We start from the raw sequence: 20,779 nt of genomic DNA on the forward strand, positions 1-20,779 counted from the left end.
TAAAATAAAAAATAAAAATAACCACAACTATATTTTTAAATATATATAAATAAAATGATCAGACTAAAATACTAAAAATAACATAACAAGAAACGCACTTTAAATATCTATATTAATTTAAAATTTTAAAATATGAGGTGGGATATTATTTTTAAAAGATTTATTTATAATTTATAAGTTATGTAATTTATTATTACTTCTTAATATTTTTTAAATTTAATTAGAAAATTAAAATAATTAAATTCAAAATAATAACGTTTTAACTGATAGAATCTCTGTTATGATATCATAAATTATATTAATTAAATAGTATAGATAATTAGCTAAGATCCTAATTAAGTTTTTGGAAAAACTCAATTTATAATTTTATATTATTATTTAAAATAATAATAAAAATTATTTCATATCATGTTATAATGTCACATATGTATTATTGTTAAAATAAAGTCACCGTGTCAAATTCCATTCATTATTTTTTATAAAATCTTATCAAATAGATTAGCAACCATGTTCAATTAGTAACCAACAATTAATTTATTATATGAATTAAATCTGTGTAAATTCGAATGTCGAATGTTGCTTAATTAAAATCCAACTTAAAATTAAAAGTTCCTAGTTTGCTCCCTTGCAATTTTTACATACTTATACATGCCTTTGATTTCAAAATTAAGTCAGAGTATAATGTTTTTTTATATTTATAATAGAAAAAATTCCCATAGCACGCATTGAAAAGTATGGATGTGATAATCGAATTTTTTTCCCAGGAAGTTATTTTTTCTTGCTACCCAAACATACCAGGATCGACTTGTGAAAGACAAATCCATGAGCTTCCATCACAAGCTCTCTTTCTCATCCAAATTGAAGCTGAATCCCTACCTTGGGGGGCCTGTCTACCTGTATTATACTAAAAAATACGATAGGCCATAGATGTGCCTCGATGGCAATGGAAGGATTAGATATTTACTTTAGTCGGAGTTTGGACAAAGAATCGGGCAATGAGAATCTAGGTACTTGTAATACGGTATAAAAACCGTATATTAAAGGACATATAAGTTATCCAAAAACAGGGCAATTAAGTAGCAAAACTTAAACAATTTGGTGGGTGTTTGTGGGGAACAGAAACCTCCAGGCCGTGCGGGCAAAGGGAGGTTTAACCCTCACGGTCTCCCAAGATACGGTCAAAGAAATACAAAAGCATCTCCCCTTCTCCCATTCACTAGCCTGCGTTTCCTTTTGGTTTTTTTTTTTTTTTATATATATATATATATAATTATCACGTTTGATTTTTTTTTTTTATACATTCATTTCTCCATTTTTTTTTTTGGGTTAATTTTCCTACCATCTTTCCTAAGGATATTGTGATTTGGATGGGGTAAAAGGAAAGAAAAATCGTAAGAATAATTTTCATCTCCTTTGTCTGTGCTTGTCACGATCTGAAGGAATTGGTAGAGAGCACTAAACTTCAAAAATAAATGTCAAATTTACAAGGAGAGGAGTAAAGAATTTTTAAAGGGAGAAAAATTGTGGTTTTTGTGTTTTATCTTCTATTTTTTAAATTCAATGTCCATTTATTCTTTCCTCTCTTGCACTTTTCACTTTGAACCTCAAGGATAACATTATTTAATTTCTTGTAATCATATTTAACCTAAATCATTTATATCAAGATACATTTTTATCTCTAGAATTTTCAACACATATCAAATAACTTCAACATTTCACATTCAAGACTGTGTTTGGTTGGAGGTTACATGTTAATGGATCAAGAGTTAAGGGATGAAGTGTTAATTAATGGTGTAAAAAAGTGATTATAAGCTAAGATGTTAAGATGTTCCATTGGTTTGTAAAAAAAAAATAATAATAATAGCGAAGTCCAAAAAAATTTAAATTAAAAATAAAATTTAAAAAAGTTAAAAAATAATAAATAATTGTACAATGGTGGGAACTAACGGTGGTTGAAGAAAAAAAGAAGAAGGGAAAAATAGTGGAAATTTTGAAAGAAATAATTCAAACACAATTTCAAAAACACCCTTCTCCCTGCTAAGTGCCGTTAAATATTAACCCTTTAATCCCCCTTCCTATAAAATATCAAACATGATTAAAGTGGGAAATGTTAAGCCATTAAATTAAATTTCCTTTTAACTTGAAATTAAACACAACCCTAATTTTACTTTCTTAATAATCATTCTCCTACATTTTTTAATCCCATATCAAACGCAATGTAGGGATAAATTTGGTATGGGGATAAAGATGGGGAAATTACGAGGATAACTTGTCATACACTTTATCCATGTTCAGCACAATTTGCAACGGAGAAAAAAATTTCTTTATTAACTTATTTTTTTTCCTATTACACCTTTTCATTTTAGACCTCAGGTGCAATATTATTTAAATTTTTTATAATTTAAAAGTCGATTTAATTTATATTGAGATCTATTTTTATATATCCCTGTTTTTTCAACTCTTATCAACATTTTCTTCTACCTTTGACAGTTTTTACACCATTAATACTTTATCTTTAAATCTTACCCCTCATTCAAATCTTAACCTCATACCCAACACTATCTAAGTCTCAGCAAGCATATGTGAATAAATGAACACCCAAATTAGTGTATTCACGGGCATTATTTTTTTCTTATCGGGGACATTTTGTATTAATTAAATCCTGAAAGATACGATAACATTACTACCAGACTAGGTTTCCAGAGGTTTTTTCCAACACAATTATACATGTACATAATCACATGCCAGCTAAAAGATCATGTTATGTCAGTAGAATATTATTAATTTCGCAAACGTGATGATTGAGCTGAAAAAACTTTGCTTAGATCTGAAGTGGAGATAGAGTACCATTATCGTAAACATGATATTGTAAGCTGACAAATTCTCCTTTCAGGTATTATAGCAAGATCCCAGCTGTAAGAGCACAGAAAATATTCAATTCGCAACCGGCGCAAAATTGTTAGAATTTACCATTGTATGGTAGCTTAGTACATTAATTAATTATTAGCTAAATTGATATGTACCTTTAGATTCATCAACGCAGAAGAACCCCCTTTAGATTTCTTATACTACACATAATCATATCCTAAAATTAACGGAAAAAAAATATAGAAATTATTAGAAATGATAATCAATCTCAACAGTAGGATGGCAATGTTTAATGTTATAAAAATTCCATTACATGTGCTGTGGCTTCGTAAGTTGTTCTATCTTATCCCAAGGAAAAAATAAAATTCTTTCTATTTATAAAATAAACTTTAAATATTAAACAAATTTAGATTCTTACGTTGTTGTTTCATATGGTTTGCATATATATATATATATGTATATGAATAAAAAATAAAAAGTAAATATATCCAATTAGTGACAATGCATGTCATATGTCAACCCAGCCACATGCATCCACTTCGGTTTAATATTAGAATTGTTTTTTCTCACTTACAATTGATGCCATCGAATCGAGTATAAACTCAATCCAGGTAGGACATATATATTGTTTGATGTCTAATGAACTTAAGGGAGATGAAATTACCCTTCCTGACTTAGACATAAAAGACTGGCAAGCTTAAGAAAACGAAACTTAATAATATCAATTACATGTAATATATTACACGATGTCTATGTTGATTATTATTGCCAAAGCCAATGTGTTTGTCCTCAACCTAATTATTTCCACCGAGCCGATCTTTCTTACCGGATAGCTCCCAAGACATGGATAAATAAAGATTATGCTGCTCAATCAAGATTAACTAATGCATATCGACAAGTTAATACATATATATGTTCTCTTTGCGCTTCGCAGAATCCAATCTGCCAAAACATACATAGGAAAAAACGTCAACATGTGACAGGGAACCCTAAATATAAAACGTATTTTATCATGCAATGGTGGGTGCGTGCTACGTGTAAATTAATTATGAGCATTGTTCCATACGGCGGCCGGCCAAAGGCACTGGCAGGCCGATTGTCCTCTTCCACCATTTAGGATCGATGACTGCCTTTTAAAAGCTTCCCGTTATATATGATCAATCTAACGATAGCTGCAACTAAGTGGCAGCATGATAAAAAAGGGTCTCGAACCAGCTTCTCCAAACATTAATTCCCATTCTGTGCTCATACTACGTGCCTTTCATATTCCACCTTCTAGCGTCTCTGTATATATTGTTTCACTTGTTGTGTATTTTATGCACCCACGCTATTAATTTATAAATTTGACTTAAATTGAAAAAGAAATACACGCTGCGTTTTCTCTGTGTCCTTTCTGTTTGGATATCAAAGTAAAGTTGAAGGGACAATCCTCCCACCAACACAAGACGGCATGGTAGATAGTATAATTTAAAAGGATTTGACCAGAGAATTACATGCCTGCAAGTTGCTATTGTTTCCTGGTACCAAGGCATGAGCATGCCAAACTTGAATATATCCTAAACCTTTCAAAATCCTAATCTTTGGAAATATCCAAACTTAACATACAAGTTCAGGATAGCATTAATTAATTTCTACATCATTATGATCTAATTATTATTTTTTATCAGTTGAGTGAAATGGAGCCATTACAGGAAATGGAAAAGTAGTTAAAGCAAAGCAGCATTTCAACAAAATACGTTGATTTGTGTAGTTAGACTAGCTATTTAACTCGCTAAGGGTTGTAATTTTTTTTAAAGAAAATACTAGATATATAATATATACATTATTTTGATGATTTTTTTTTACATAAAAAATTAGAATGTAGATTGAAAAGCCTATACAAATATTTAATTAAATAAATTAACAACTAAAGCCCGAAATAGCTTCCTTTGCTATCTCCTGGTGATGAAATTGCATACCCATATCAGGAAATCAACAACGATGATGATAAGGGAGTGATGAATAAAGAGGAATTGCCACCGTACATATATGACCCATTGATTAATTTTGCATGGGCATCCAATACTGAGGTGTTTTGGAGAGAAGACCCATCGAGGAGAAGGAAGGAACAAAACCTGAAAAGATTCTCGCAGAGAAAAAGAGTGCATGGTGAATAATTTGGGTTTTGGTCTGGTGGTCCACCTACATTTTCCTGGTAAAATGGTGACACCTCTTTTCTTGTATTCAAATTATTAATTGTTTTCCATGTGAAATCTCACCTTGCTATGGCGACAAAGATTTTCAGGATTTACAGCTGGACGCTTGCCATCTGTAAGTTGCTAGAGGCCCCATAATCGGAGTGTTTTTCATCCAAAACACGAACAGAAAATCCAAAATAATCCTGTAGTTTGGAACTTGCAGTCACAGGCTATCAACCCATTTTCATGCTGCCGAAAATCCACGAGGGGGGAGCCTCTGTTAATTCAATTGAATCCAATATTTATGATAAAAAATGATCAACAGCTACCTGGCAGAAAACAAGCCCTGTAGTGTAAACTCTGATGCATGCACGGCACCGAACACTACGTAAAAAAAATAAAAATGGGTCAATTGATTGGGCTGGACCATGTGGTTTCCAGGACCAGTTAAATCCCTATCTTCCGAAAATACGAGGCCATAACAGGCCCCCGTTTTCTAATATCCCAGGACCATGTAGATTACAGACGACGGACACCTGGTTTGTTTTCAAAATCACGCATAACGCACCACATGGGTCCGGGACGGGACGCCTCATCTGCTCCTTAATATTTCACACGTGTACATCTGTCGTGACCTCTTCTGGTGGGGTACGGTCCAATTAACAATCAAACGCCCTCTCCCTCTCTCTCCCCGTGTCATTTCTGTTCTGAAAAATGCTAATTTCCGCGCCAAAAATCGCCGGAGTTCTAGCGACGGTCACCGTCGCCCCCAACGCCTTCTCTTTCGAGGTTTAACGGAAAGAAGAATCTCGAGCGGTTCAAGTCGCCTATCGACGAGTCAGCTGAGATTCTGGCGCCTTTCAATCTAAACGGTCAGTCTCGCTAAATATCTTTATAATCTCGCTAAATTTCTAATCCCTTGCTAAATATCGATTTTACTGTTTATGAGCAACATTAGTCGATAACACACACACACACGTGTGATTTTGTTGTGATAAGTACGTGATCATGTGAAGTGAAGCAAAGCTTCTTGTTGTGATTTAAGCAAAATAGATATTAATTACCTATTTCATTCAATTGTTAATAAATATAATTGTCAAGTTCCTCTGTTATTAGAAGCTTCAAATAAATATTTATTGAATAGAAGCAAATTAGATTTTCTTTTATGAAATTTAAAGACAGATATTGTGGCCATGAAGGCATTGTTTTACTTGTAAATATACATAATAACTTCTTGTTATCAAATGAAAAGAGAAATCTGAAAATTGTTTGTATTTATGACCCCAGCCCTTTTGAATTGGTTCTCTCAGGCAATGCTGCTTCATCCTGACAAGAATATGGGCAATGAGAAGGCTGCAGAAGCTTTTAAGAAACTTCAAAATGCGTACGAGGTTGATCTGTTCGCTTGATCTGGTTAATTGCTTGAAAGAAAATCTGTGAGAATTTGATTCTTAATGTCCATGTTGTTGTTATAATGTCTTTTTAGGTGTTACTTGATTCATTGAACCGAAAAGCATATGATGATGAATTAAGAAGGGAAGAATTGTTGAAATATTTTCCTAGGTTTCGAAGTACTTCACAAAAGGTTTGCATACATAATTTCTGTTCTTTTTTATGTACTACTCTTGATAGTTGACTTCAAATTCTCCTAATCATCCACTTTGTATTGTTACCGTTTCAATGGCATATTTTTCTGGCAACTCCTTTGTTTGTTAGCTTGTTCTGCTTTAAAGCGTTGCCATGTTTTTCAGAAGTCCAAATCAATTTTTTTTTATTGGACATATGTAAGTTTGGCCATTAAAAATTTTATTGGACATATGTAAGTTTGGCCATTGGTTATTTCTTTTATGTGATTGGTAGTGTAAATTCAGTACATAGTTTTGGAGTTCTTATTGATTGTGAAACCTATGTTGAAAAGAGCGACATATGACACCATTGACGAAACTGTCATTCATTTTGCACTTGTTCCCTATTTGTCCACATGAGCACATTGAACTTTCTGAAATGTTTTAGATCAATATGCCCTTCATCTGTCTGGTACTATATATTGCCGAGGAAGAAATGTCTAGATAATCTCTACTCGGCCCATCACTTGGTCTTGGGCGATAATGTCCCCTGAATTATGCCAATTATTTCAAATTACCCAGGCTTATAATGTGATTGATTGACCAGAATGCAGAGCGTGGTTTCTTTGCCTCTTGGTTTGCACATTTAGAGGCTGAAGGTGATGACCCTTCTGGAGAATCAAGGCGAATAGCTTGCAAAAGGCCCTTCTGGAGAATCAAGGCGAATAGCTCGCAAAAGGTGTGGCAACTTTCATCTCTGGGAACCTACCAAGAAATCAAAATCCCAAGCAAGATGGTGCCAGGTTTTTTATATTTCCTCCCGACATTTCCTTTATTAATCATCATTTGTTTACCAAAGTTAGTATTCAACTGATTGCTGTAGTTCCAGTATTGGTCCTTCCAAATGGGAAGATGATGCTTATTTTAAAATTTTGGGCATTTTGCTTTGAAGGACTGCAAAGATTTTCATCAAGCAAAAGATGGAGATGAATGGGTTGAGCAATCTTCACAACCCTTCGCTTTTGGATTATTGCAGAAGGTATGTGCAATAGTAAGAATGTTGTTTGTGAACAAGCACAATAGAAAATTCACTTGTATCATGCGATATATATAGAAAGGATCTGTCTTTCTCACTTAACGTTATATTCTGCAGGTTGATGCTCCCACTGCATATGTTTGCGCAGATAGCAAGATGTATGATGCCACTGACTGGTATATTTGTCAGGTAAATTAATTTCGTAGATGACTCAAGTGTTTCAGGTGTCTGTTGATTCTAGTTGGTTGCCATTTAACAAATCCAATGGAATGAAATCAAGTAAAGTGGAGTGGCATAGTAGAATTGGTGTGTATAATTTAGCAGGCGAAATCAAGTAAAGTGGAGTGGCATGGTAGTAGAATTGGTGTGTATAATTTAGCAGGCATCTACATCTTCTTGCCCTTATTCATTAATCCCTTGGTGTTGTGGCTGAGTTTTACTATCAACTTGCAGTGCTGTGCGTGTGTTAAACTGTTTGATATTGTTTCTTCAAATGCTATTTTTTTTCATGAGATCATTTGAATTCCACTAAAAGTTTGTCCAAACGCTTACCATGCCCCGTATCTGTGTTCTTTATGGCAAAATATGCAATTGGAAAAGATGCAATATTGGAGAAGGTTTGGGGAAAGATAATCTAGGATGGGTAGCTTTCCATTTGGCTGGCAAGCGATTTTACTTTTAACCCGAAATGCTTGCTAGTATTGTATGTCCTCACTTCAAAGGGACTGGGATTGAACGTGTACGATGTTGAATTTGGTGCAGGGAATGAGATGTCCAGCCAACAGTCACAAGCCCAGTTTTCATGTAAACACCAGTATAACCTCCAAACACAATACCAGCAAGGGATCCAGCTCAGGACAAAGAAGCGGGTGGATGCCATCACCTAAAATGGAGGAAACCATGACAGAACAAGAATTATTTGAATGGTTACAGAAGGCAGTGCAAGCAGGCGAGTTTGACAACTACAGTTCTGGCATCTCTAATGACAACCCATCAGCCAAGGCCGGAAATGGTCCAAAGAGTGGCGGAGGTGGCAGTAGCAGTGGCAACAAAAGGAAGAAAAGGGGAAGAAGCAATGATGAAAGTTATATATTCTTTCATCCTCATCCCCCTCAAGTCTTGTAAGCATTTTGTAATCCTATAGGGCTTATAGGCTTCAACTTGAAGAGAGGTTGTGATCTTTCCTAATTTGAATAAAGGCCAGAGGGAAAAGGGTTGAAGTTCGTTGAGTTGTGTGCTAGCATGGGTAAAAATGGTTTTAAGCCTGCATCACAATTCGTATATTGCTGCGATGTTTTGGCAATCAGATGCGGGGAATCCACATCAACCAAATAGAATGCCAGCAAGAATGGCAGTGACACTCAACGCCTCTGTGTAGCCTCTTTCAGATCACCGTGCAGCTGGCTGCTTATCTTACTGATGTTAAAAGGCTTGATGAGCTTCTGCAATTGTGAAAAAGGTTTAGGATCTGTATCATCGGGAAAACATGTGAGTTTATAGAAAGAAGGGATCAGAACTCAAAGACTTCATGTCTTCATCCCTCACTTTTCATTCTTAAAAAGAGAATCACTCAGGCCCATCCCATGTACGTACTCAAGATTAGAAGATGAATCAAGGGATAAATAAAGAAAACCAGAAAAAACGAAAATGTTTAAATTGAAATTGCTATGTTAATATATTATTAATTACCGAAATTATTAACCTCAGAAGGAGAAAAAAGAAAGGGAAATGCTTTGAATGTGCTGGGATTATGTTGATTCTTTTGTGTTAAGCTACGCTAACGGTCTTTGATTTGATTTTTTTTTTCTATTCTTTTCTTTTCCTTACTAGAATGCATTGAATTATTGTGATCTTAAAATGAAAATTCATATGATACTTTAACTGTAAAGAAGATAGATTTTTTTAAAAAATATTTAAAAAATACAGAAAAAAATTATTTTTTATTTCAATTAAAATTTTTAATATTTTTAAATTATATGTATTAATATTAAAAATAAATTATTTTAATAAATTATTTTAAATTTGTTTAGAAATAACAACTGCTATATTTCCAAACCTCAGCTTGCAATTTTTTTTTTTGTGATTTCTCAAGTTCTTGTCCTGGATTATATGTTTGTATCCTCCAAATTACAAGTATGACCTTCGAAATCTTCGAAAATCACCGAAACACCTTACGAAGTACATGTAATAATTTCCTGGAAAGGATTATCTCCCTTTCCCCTTCGCCTCAGCCATGGAGACGCTATTATACAGAACGGCAACTTTTCCAACTCCAAAACATAGAGTGTTTTCCCACCGTATCCAAAATAAAAGCTTGTTTATTGCAAGTGGTAGTCACTCTTTTTCTGCAAGGCCATTATTTCCTTCACTGGGACTGAGAAAATCGGTGATAGTTGATGCCAAAAAGAGCAACAAAAACAATAATAACAAGAAGAATAAACAAGACACTCATAGCTTTGTAGCCAAACCAGATGAAGCCATTGGGCCTTTCCCTGAAGCTATTTTGCTTAAAGAGGTCATTTTCATACCCCTCCCATTTCTTTATTTCTTTATTTGCTTATTTTCTCTTTAATTTGTTGCGTCTTTTTTTTAAAGTCATGATTGGTTTTTGTGGGTTTGGCTGTTCTTGTGTTTTAGTTTGTTTGATGTTTTGAAATGTTATTGTTCTCAGTTTTTTTTAGGAAAAAAAACCGGATGAGTTGCATAATTTGTTAGTTTTGGGTAGATTTTTGGCTTTGGTTTTGAGATGTGGGTATTCATATTTGAATTGCAGAAGAAAGCGCAGGAGGATGGTAGAGTTCTGCCTGAGTTTGCTGATGCTGAAGAAGGTTACTGAATGCAACTCTAATTTCATTTAATGTATTTTGCTTGCTTGTTTTCTTACCTCTTTGTTTAGAGAGAAAGATAGTTCGATTTGTGTAGATTGAAGTGAAATGCTTGTTTGTTAATTTGCAGAGAAGCTCTTTGAATTTTTGAACCTTGAGCTGCAGAGTGAATTGAAAGTGGAGCGATGTAAGTTTACTGCGTTCGGATTGCTTCTTATTCTTCTTTGTTCTTTGTTTGAGGGAAAAAAGAGAGAAGGAAATGATTTCTGATTGTAGTGATTTTTCAATTCCCTTGTTTAACTTTCCCGTTACCCTTTAGCTTCTGCGCTTCTTTGGGTTAACTAGTTGTGATTCATTCACCTTTGTTGTTGAATCGGACGTGTATGCTAATATTTTAATTTTATTTCCTCTGTTGTCTGTGCAGTGCGCCATTATGAAGTGGTGTATCTAATCCATGAGAAGCACGATGAAGAGGTTGGCAGTGTGAATGAGAAAGTTCAAGGTCACCCTCTGTCTTTCTCAACCCTTTAATGCCTTTGGTGAATCATTCTAATATAATTTCTTTTTAGCTATATCGATCCATACATTTTGAATTCCAATTTGCATACATCTTGGTTTCACTTTGTTTTTGTTGATAATGGAATCTTTCATGGACCTCTTTCACATAAGAGAACATGAAATTGTCACTTTTGATTCATATGGCAACAATTCATGAAAAATTAAGGCCTGGAGGACCTTATGGCTTACCATCTTTAGTCAGTGAGCTGCCTAATTGTGAAACTTGATGCTATACGAGGTCTCAGTGGCCCACCCTCTTGCCTTTGGCATGCTCAAAATCTCTGAACTTTCCAAAGAAGCATGTTGGAGGATAGAGCTTGTAGCTCGTGGGTCCTCGGACTACCTGGATTACTGAACTCCAAAAAGTACTGATTGATTTGTACTTAGCAAGAGACCAATCTGTTTTTGTGAGCCATGGGAGGACAATCATTCCACAGATAATGTAATTGCAAGGAAACCTTTTCTAGACACCTTTTCTCCACACTATATATAGCATGCTAAGACACTTGTGACAAAGGCTAAGTACTCATTGATCAATGATGCAGCCTGTAATTGGCTCAGGATTCTTTGGACTTATTTGAAGTAGACTTAAGAGGAACCTCCCTTGGGATTTTCCATTATCACGTGTACTTTGCTCATCCATTCAAGCAACCATTGATTCTTGAATCACTGCCGTTCACTCCTATTAGCTCTCATGTTTCCCTGACTTTTCTTTGACCTATTCTTTGATTTCTCTCACTTGGATGGTCCACTTGTTAGTTGTTATCCTTCTCATCTCAACCTGCAATCCATTTAACATATCCCTCAACTAGCATATCCTCTGTCATGCAGAATATAACCTGGCACTAGTTCTTGATGCTTGAAAAGCATGGCTCAAATCAATTTCTGAGGTTGTTGATTCTTTTCTTTCTTTCTTTCTTTGTTTTTGTGTCATCTCTGAGTGGGTGAAGTACTAGTCGATGCTGTTGCTAGCTAGGAAATTCCTATAAATATGTTAAGAAAAATCAAGAAGAATGACTTTCTAGTCTAGCTTGTTTGGAATACTAAGAATTGAATTCAATTCTTAAAAAACTTAAAATCGAATTCAATTACCATGCCTGGAATAAATGGTGAAGTAAGGAATTGGAATTCAATTTGTTAAACAATCCACTGTTACAAATCGTATCTCAAGAGCTGCTGCGATTTACTACTGTAATATTGATAATTACTGTTTAAAATATGTATTACCTAAACTGTCCATTCAATCTCATCTCAAACAAAAGGAAGATGATGGAGATGAGGGCGATAAAGGAAACTTAAAAATTGAATTTTTATTAATGATTTTGAATTCAAGTACAGAGGGTTGGGTATTCCAAACAGGTGAATTCAACTAATTTGCCAATTGAATTTAATTTTGCTCTTATAATTTCAATTTGATGGCGAATTGGTTCCTAACATGCTGATACAGATTTTCTGTAAGCTTGTCTAGGTTGCTGTTAATTTATCATGCTTTATGGTTCTCAGCTGTTATCTCCTATCGAGATATGACCTGATACAGGCATACAGCATGCATAGTTAAACCTTTACTAAGAGTTATGTGACGTACAATTACTTTTATTTCATTTATGTAGTTTGTTATTCATTTCATATTTAAAGGATCCAATGCTGCATCTGTTGCCATCTTATATGAATTTCATTCTTTATTTCCAATATTCTGCTATTTGCATGCCAAGCTCTTCTTCTTAATGGAACACACATTCACATGCATATTGCTTGACTTTGCTAAAGCTCCTCATCTTCTGCAGTGGATTTAACTGGCAATCTTCTACTGAGGTTTCCATTAAAAGTGGCTCTGCTGATTCTTATACCTTGTAACCACTTGTTGCAGATTTTGTGAGGGAGAAGAAAGGCAGGATATGGAGATTCAATGATTGGGGCATGCGAAGGTTAGCATACAAAATACAGAAAGCCAAAAATGCTCACTACATCTTGATGAACTTTGAGTTGGAAGCCAGATGGATCAATGACTTTAAGAACATGTTAGACAAAGATGAAAGAGTCATCCGGCACCTCGTGATAAAGAGGGATGAAGCAATCACAGAGGATTGCCCACCTCCACCTGAGTTCCACACTTTGCAAGGAGGTATGGATAACCACGATGAAGAGGATGGATTAGATTATGACGACAACGACAACGACAATGAAGCATATGATGAGGACTGGGAGGCTGAGACGGAGGCGGTCAATGATGCTGAAGCGGAAGGTAGTGTTATTTCTTTGCACGGGTACAAAGAAGATGATGATGGAAAGAATGAGGTTAGACATAGTAAATTCGCTAGTGTAAGTAACACAAGGAAAAAAGCGGATACCTGAGAAAGGTGGCGGCAAGTTTGTTTTACCGTTGACTTTCAGGTTGTGAAACATTTAGAACAGTTTAACGTGCTTTTTACTCATGGTTTTTGTGAGCCAATTAAGCGAAAGCAATCCATTTATTAATGAATGTATGGATCCACGTTATTGCTTTGCATAATCAAATCAAGATGAGAGAAGTTGTGTTTTTTAGAGAATTTTTTAATTAGAAATATATTAAAATAACATTTTTTTTAAAAATATTATTTTTAATATTAATGTATTAAAATGATTTAAAAATACTAAAAATATATCTATTTAAAATGAAAAAATTAAAATTTTAAAACGCAAAATTAAATATTTTGCAGATGATGATATCTCGGGTGCAGTCATAAGTTTTGAGTAATATGAAATCTGACATGCGGAATGTTTTAATTTGCCCGCAGCATTTATCAAGTTTGCTGGGCTGAAAGTACCGAAGCTACCTTGTCCTTAATTTGTTCTAAACAATCCACACAAAAGCATGCCTCAGCATACCCTTCGAGCGAGCTAAAGCTATGGTTAGAAAGAGAAACGTACGAGTGCTTCCCCTTTATGAATTTCTTGATCTTGTTCATTGATCATATGACCATGCACAGAATTTTTTTCATCTAGCAAGAACGATTCATAAGGTTATGGGCTTCTTGATAGATGGGCCTTCCTTCTACTCCCGCTTAAAACACAATCCATGTCGCTGCGGGCTTCTACTCCCGCTTAAAACACAAGTATGAAAGCCCCTTTAAAGGTAAAAGGTTAGCAGTATTTATTTTCAACCATCAACCCCCGACAGAATACGCGGGTGAACATCAGATTTTTTCCATTATTTTTTATTTTTTAAAAATTATTTGTAATATTAATACATTAAAATAATTTAAAAATTTAAATACTACTTTTGAAAATGCAGAAAACAGAACCTTTAAATTTTAATTTAATAATAAAGGGTATTTTGAACAGTTTCCACGTGGTTTGTTTTTTGGATAAAATCATTTTGTTCCCTTAATTTTTCATATTCTGTCTCATCATGTTTTGATTCCTGAATTCTTAGAAATGAGAGAGAAAGTCTTTCAGAAAGGGAGAGGAGACGAAAATTGTAATATTAAATTAGGATATGATTAAACTGTTCACTAAACCGTGAAAGACTTTTTCTTGAAAAAAATCAACTCGGTCCCTCAATTTTATAATATTTTATACTTGATATCTTTAGTTTATTTTCTTACTTTTTAATTCTCAAATTTTATTTGCATCGCGTCTCAATCCCTGTATTCTAAGAAATGAGAGAAAATAGTTGCAAAAAAAAATTGAGATAGAAATTGTGAGAAAATTAAAGCTTTTATTGTTATATTTGCAACAACTTTATTAATGATTATATACAAGCATAATATGAAAGAAACTATGTATAAAAAATTGCTTCTCTGATCCTCCTCCTAGCTCCAACTTCTTATTCTTCTCCACACATCAAAGAGAAATCTAGAGACTCTCCAATCCCACAATCAACTTCTTGAATTTCCTTCGTTTTGTATATGAATATTATTTGGGTCAAGGATTAGACAAGTTTTCTCCAAATTTAACCATGGGAGGACCAACACCCTTAGGTGCTAAGGGATTCCCAAGGCCATTGCTGGATTTGAGTCCAAAATCATTTGAAAAAACCGTGACAGCTGCTTTTGGGAGAATACCGCGTTGGACTTCATGCTGTTGCCACAGCAATAAAATGTGGCAATAAAATCAATCTTACACTTTTGTATGTAATTAAAATACTTCAACTGCATGTAAAATACTTTTGTGCAGTACTTCCAAAAGCCAAATATCGAATAACTCATGAAGGCGAGGGCAGAGCCATGTTAAGGCTTAGATAGGCTATAGTTGATATATAGATTTTATTAATATTTTTTAATTAATTTTATATAAAATAAATTTTTAATTTTTAATTGAGTAATCAAAAATTTCTTAAAATTTCCATAGAATATTCTAATATGATATTTTAGATTGGGTTAAAATTTTAGAATTTTTGAAGAAATTCAGAAATTTGATAAAAAATTACAATTTAACTAATTTTATATTATTGGATATAATTTCCAATCCGATCATCAGATTGAACTGAAAATTTATGAGAGATTTTAAAATATATTAAATAAAATCTGATTAAAATTTTAAAATAAACGGATCTTGATAATGCTAATGAAAAAATAATCATCAAATAAAAGTAAAAGAACTTGTAAAGGGTAAAATAATTATTTATCATTAAAAAATAAAACAAATAAGTTCTTCTTTCCTTTTCTTTTATATGTTGCTAACTAGATAGAAGCAGAATAGAAAAAAAAAAGATGAGAGAGAAAAAGAGAAAAGTAAGGGGAAAATATATAAAAAATCCAAGAAAAAAATAAAAAATGAGAAAATAACATTGTAAACTTATAAAATCCAATTTATAAAACACTAATCTAAAAAAGTATCAAATGAAGGAAGGAGAAATTAAAAGAAAAAAAATTTAATTACTTTATTTTCTAGTTGACATGAAATTGTTATTTTAACGATATAACTTTAATAACGAGTTTATTTTTATTTTCACTTTACTTTTATATATTTTTAAATTTATTTTTTAATATTTTAAGTAAAGTATGTATTTAAATTAAAACTTTAATATTAACTTCAAAATTTTATTTACATGAATTAATAATTAATTTTTTTAAAAAATAATTATTTATTTAATAACTCAAAAGCTGAAAAATTACAACCTGTCTGCCTATATGAAAGTATATCTTAATTTTAGACTTATAATTATTATGGACATGTTTGAAAGTGTTGTTGTTGTTGTTTTTTAAATAATTTTTTATGTTAAAATACATGCTAATGATATTTTTTATTTTTTAAAAAATTATTTTTGATATTAACATATCAAAATAATTTAAAAATACTAAAAAAATATTAATTTAAAATTAATAAAAAATTAAAAATATTAATTTTTTTTTAAAATATTTTAAAAATATAAAAACAGACAGGACATATGTAAGCATGTTTGCATGTCACAGTTGCAGACAGGACACATGTAAGCATGTTTGCATGTCACAGTTGCAGACTGAATGGGCATAATTACATAATGCCTTGGGCGACGCTGTGACCTTTTGCAGAAAGCATCAGATTCAAAAGCACAATACTACAAAAGAAGTACGAGGACAACCAAGTGTGGCCTTGGTGGTTTAAGTTAAGCGAAAATGAGAAGTCCAATCCAGGACTGTCAGGTGACGTTCCTCCATTCCGAGATACCGAACGTGAAGAAAAGGTTATCCTATAGCTGGATAATAAACCAAAACAAAGCGCAACCCATTGGAGATCCAAGCTTGAAAACAGCTTCTTTTACCCACAATCCAATTACAACATAAGGCTAAATGCATGTTATAAATATGTTTGGATGCTACGTACTGTCCTACAGTAATTCTATGTACTAGGTGTTTTGGCACTTGGCAGTCTTAACTAACCTCGTCTTGCATCGCAATATCTTCTTGAATTATTATATATTCTTCATCGCCAATCTCTTGTTAAATTCCAACCAGGATGATGATGACGAGTGACAAGTTTTTTTGTAGAGAGAGATCTTTCCATCAACCCCGTATGAGTAGACACCTCGCCATGCAAAGTCAACAGTATGTTGAGCTCCGAAAGCGCTATCCCTCTCCTGATCTTCCTCTTTAAGTTGCCATCAAATCCCACGTGTCATGCTATTTTTTGACCGTGTAGACTAGTTTGCCATCTAGCATTACACTTGTACAAAGTCTAAGCCTATATATGTATGTATATAATGTATCGCTATCAAAGCAAACCAAGCTAAAAAAAATTAAAAATGGCTGAGCTATTTACTTCTACCACCATAGCCACTATTATTGCTTCTCTAATCCTCCTCCTAGTTCCAATTTCTTATTCTTCTCCATTCATTACAGATGGATGGAAAGGCTCTCCGATTCCACAATCAGATATTGATCTACTTGAATTTCCTTTAAATTTAGAGTACCTTGAGGCTGAGTTCTTTTTGTATGGATCGATGGGTCGGGGACTGGATCATTTTGCTCCAAATTTAACCATGGGAGGGCCGAAACCCTTTGGTGCTAAGAAGGCTAATCTTGACCCTTACACTAAAGATGTCATCAAGCAGTTTGCATGGCAAGAAGTGGGACACTTGAGGTTCGATATTTTTTCACATCTTTGGCATGGTATTTGATCCAAGTCCAATCACTCGAGTCTCTTCTTTTTGAGACGTCTAATGTGACTGTATTCTCATGATGCAGAGCAATCAAGGGTACTGTGCAGGGATTTCCAAGGCCATTGCTGGATTTGAGCACAAAATCATTTGCAAAAACCATGGATGCCGCTTTTGGGAAACGATTGTCTCCACCTTTTGATCCTTATGCCTCTTCACTTCACTATCTTATCGCCTCCTATGTCCTCCCTTATGTTGGACTGACAGGATATGTTGGAGCAAACCCAAAACTCCAGGCTGCTGCTTCCAAGAGGGTGACGATACTGCCCTGAGTCCATAACTCAATTGATCCACTCTCTCAAACACCCCACCATAATGTTTTTAGGTTCATAATTGTTGAAGTTTACATGTTTTTGTTTGTGCATGTTCAGCTTGTTGCAGGCCTTTTGGCTGTGGAGTCTGGCCAAGATGCAGTCATCCGAGGACTGTTATATGAGTATGCCTTGATCAGGTTGCATCCATATGGGATAACTGTGGCAGAATTCACAAATCGCATTTCAGATCTGAGGAACAAGCTAGGGCAAGAAGGTATAAAAGATGAAGGCCTTGTAGTTCCCAAAAAGTTGGGTGCTGAGGGGCAAATTAGAGGCAATGTCCTTGCTGGAGATGAGTACTCCATTGGATATGCAAGGACTCCGGAGGAAATACTAAGAGTTGTGTATGGTAGCGGTAATGAAAGTACTCCTGGAGGTTTCTACCCAAAGGGGGCTGATGGTCGAATTGCTAAATCCCATCTGCAACATTCCTAAAGTTACTAGCTGGCATAAATGCGAGTGGTTTTGCATTTTCAGCTGTATTTCAATCAATTTCCGGACCTCAAGTTCTTGCTATCACCACTATAAAATTAGCTTTTCGTTGAAAATATATGTGGATATTCTTCTTTGCTTTTTGTGCGTGGCTTTGCAATACCACAACAACAACAACAAAAAAAGGGGAAAGATAAAAATGAATCCGTTTCTCGTTTTATGCAAAAGCAAACAACGTTATGACTTCACAAGGAACAACAAGATGTATAAACAATTATGATGATGATGATGTCGGCTATATTTAAGTGCAATTTATCTGCGCCACCCAATGAATAACCACTGAATGCGATCAGAGACGGAGTGCAAAATACGAAGCAAAATTACAATAGGCAATGACCTATTAGTCCATGGATATGGATTTTACTAACCAGCACACAAGATATCTCAAGTTCTATTATATGAGCAGCCCTCGATTATCGACCCTGATGCCGCCACTATGTCCACAGTGTGGTGTGGACTAAACTTTTATATCCTTGGTAAAAATGATAGTAACCTATTGCAGCAAGCATCAAATATGTAACAAAGCTATAGCAGAACAAGAACTAAAGTGTTCTTGATCGGTTATCTAACAGTACCTGTTCTCAGAAAAATGCAAGCAGTTGTCCTCCTTGCCCACTCCAGAGTGCAAGTGCAAAAGGTTGTCAACGGTTCATACTATATTCAAGTAACATTCAAAGCAGCAGATAAACCCAGCCATCATGGGAATGCCATCTTTATTGTTAATTTCAAAGGAGTATCCAGTTAAGTTATTTGAACCGATAGATTGCAGGATAGGCACATCCTAAGATGCTCTGCCAAGGCCATGGGTGTGCGGCTGTGAGCCCAGCATCTTATGTTCTCTTAGCACATATATCCCACCAAGGAATTCACAAAATTTATCATCATCATCAACAAAAACTAAAAAAAAATTTCAAAAAGGTGCTCGTACCGCCAGAGATAACAATGTCACAGCCGTCTTGATTGATATACTGCGTTTGCTCACGTCTTATAGTTTCTCCATCCATCCTTCCACCTACAGTACCAAAACCAGTTTTTGGCTTGCTGACTCAAAAAAGCGTACCTATTTCCATCTCACCATTCATCAAAGGCTTACATTAAGATTTCGTGAATGCTATCATTTTATCAAAATTATTGGATGATAATAGCATGCACAACTCCAGGCCAAATATAACAACGAATGCCCATCTTCTGCAAATGCCACTCATGTTTTAATCTATTCCACAATGAAAAATGAACCTAGTACAAAATACAAACAAAGAAGAACTGAATGGGCTCTAGCGGGAGATAGGATGCATGAAAGATGGAGGCCTTACAGTTCAGAAAGTTGGTGTTCAGGGATGAAAAGGAGGGAGGAGATGTGACTTGTATGTAGCAGTGGCAACGAAAATCAAAGTGAGGATCTGTAATGAGATATCTGAAGATTGCTAACTAGTTACTGAAATAATAGTGAGTGGTTTGGTGTTTTCAATGTTTGGACTTGATGATCTTGCAATAAAATTAATACTTACACGATGAGAAGATATTTGGTTTTCTGCTTTCCTTCAGTGTGTGTGCATGTGCCTTTGCAATAACATCTTTGAGAATGTTTAAGAAGAGAGAAGAAATCTTTTTGTGAAAAAAATAGTAGCATCATTGTCTCTTCAGGACCATAATAAATATATGAGCAGATGTCATCTTGTTGTCACTATAAGTGTGATTTTCACCTAGTGAATAACCCATGAAGGTGACAATACAGAGAGCAAACTATGCAAAATTACATAAAGCAAAGGATGTCGATTCATAGATATGGCACCATATTGAAAATCCAACTTATTAACCAGAATTCACGGGATCTCAATTCTAATATATGAAGAAGCCCTTGATTATTGACCTTGATGCTTCAACTGCATCTGAAGTATCTGCATTGACATGAATGATCCATCAGGTGTTGTAATCTATGGCAACAAGCATCAGTTTAATAACGATTATATTGCCAAACAAGTAGCACAGAATCTTTCATGAGTGCAGTATTGACGAGTAAGGGAGCCCAGCAAGGAGACCCACGTGAGCACCAATTGCATTTCATTGATTGCTGGACGGCATACTTATCTGTCTATTTGAACTTTCCAGGAACATTCAAACTCAAGGAACTTGTCCATTAGCCAGAATATCATCCATAATGTGAATTGGCCCCAAATGACCTAATTTGTTAAACAAGCCACTGACGGATGCATTCCACGTGGCATGACTGGGGCATATGCCTCCGTTCATCATCTTATCAAGATAGACAATGGATTCATCTACTCCAATCCAATTGCAGACCCCCCCCCCCCCAAACATAGGGCATTT

The 20,779-nt window shown here is 34.5% G+C and overlaps 3 protein-coding genes across 8 annotated transcripts; all 3 read left to right on the forward strand.

The window, feature by feature from the left end:
- The first annotated feature begins 5,599 nt into the window (after positions 1 to 5,599).
- On the forward strand, positions 5,600 to 9,308 carry LOC105122173 (dnaJ homolog subfamily C member 14-like). 6 transcript variants are annotated; one of them, XM_011021143.1, is made up of 8 exons: positions 5,600 to 5,917; positions 6,356 to 6,436; positions 6,532 to 6,630; positions 7,218 to 7,312; positions 7,350 to 7,413; positions 7,563 to 7,649; positions 7,764 to 7,835; positions 8,409 to 9,308. In XM_011021143.1, exons 2-8 carry the CDS (start codon positions 6,359 to 6,361, stop codon positions 8,769 to 8,771), a joined length of 858 nt encoding a protein of 285 aa, XP_011019445.1. In that variant the 5' UTR covers positions 5,600 to 5,917; positions 6,356 to 6,358; the 3' UTR covers positions 8,772 to 9,308. The 6 variants fall into 6 exon arrangements, with proteins under 6 accessions (XP_011019445.1, XP_011019463.1, XP_011019436.1 ...); XM_011021161.1 differs by lacking the exon at positions 5,600 to 5,917 and adding an exon at positions 8,247 to 8,308 and having other exon boundaries at positions 6,199 to 6,436; positions 8,409 to 8,482; XM_011021134.1 differs by lacking the exon at positions 5,600 to 5,917 and having other exon boundaries at positions 6,199 to 6,436; positions 7,563 to 7,651; positions 7,769 to 7,835.
- Positions 9,309 to 9,806: 498 nt separating this feature from the next.
- Positions 9,807 to 13,543, forward strand: LOC105122164 (uncharacterized). Its single transcript, XM_011021107.1, has 5 exons — positions 9,807 to 10,161; positions 10,420 to 10,474; positions 10,602 to 10,658; positions 10,896 to 10,973; positions 12,897 to 13,543. Exons 1-5 carry the CDS (start codon positions 9,880 to 9,882, stop codon positions 13,379 to 13,381), a joined length of 957 nt encoding a protein of 318 aa, XP_011019409.1. The 5' UTR covers positions 9,807 to 9,879; the 3' UTR covers positions 13,382 to 13,543.
- A 3,684-nt stretch (positions 13,544 to 17,227) lies between these two features.
- LOC105122158 (desiccation-related protein PCC13-62-like) lies at positions 17,228 to 18,488 on the forward strand. Its single transcript, XM_011021094.1, has 3 exons — positions 17,228 to 17,569; positions 17,674 to 17,899; positions 18,017 to 18,488. Exons 1-3 carry the CDS (start codon positions 17,232 to 17,234, stop codon positions 18,392 to 18,394), a joined length of 942 nt encoding a protein of 313 aa, XP_011019396.1. The 5' UTR covers positions 17,228 to 17,231; the 3' UTR covers positions 18,395 to 18,488.
- The last annotated feature ends 2,291 nt before the right edge of the window (positions 18,489 to 20,779 follow it).

This window comes from Populus euphratica, unplaced genomic scaffold (assembly GCF_000495115.2).
Source record: "Populus euphratica unplaced genomic scaffold, PopEup_1.0 scaffold1.1, whole genome shotgun sequence".
Classification (NCBI taxonomy): Eukaryota; Viridiplantae; Streptophyta; class Magnoliopsida; order Malpighiales; family Salicaceae; genus Populus; species Populus euphratica.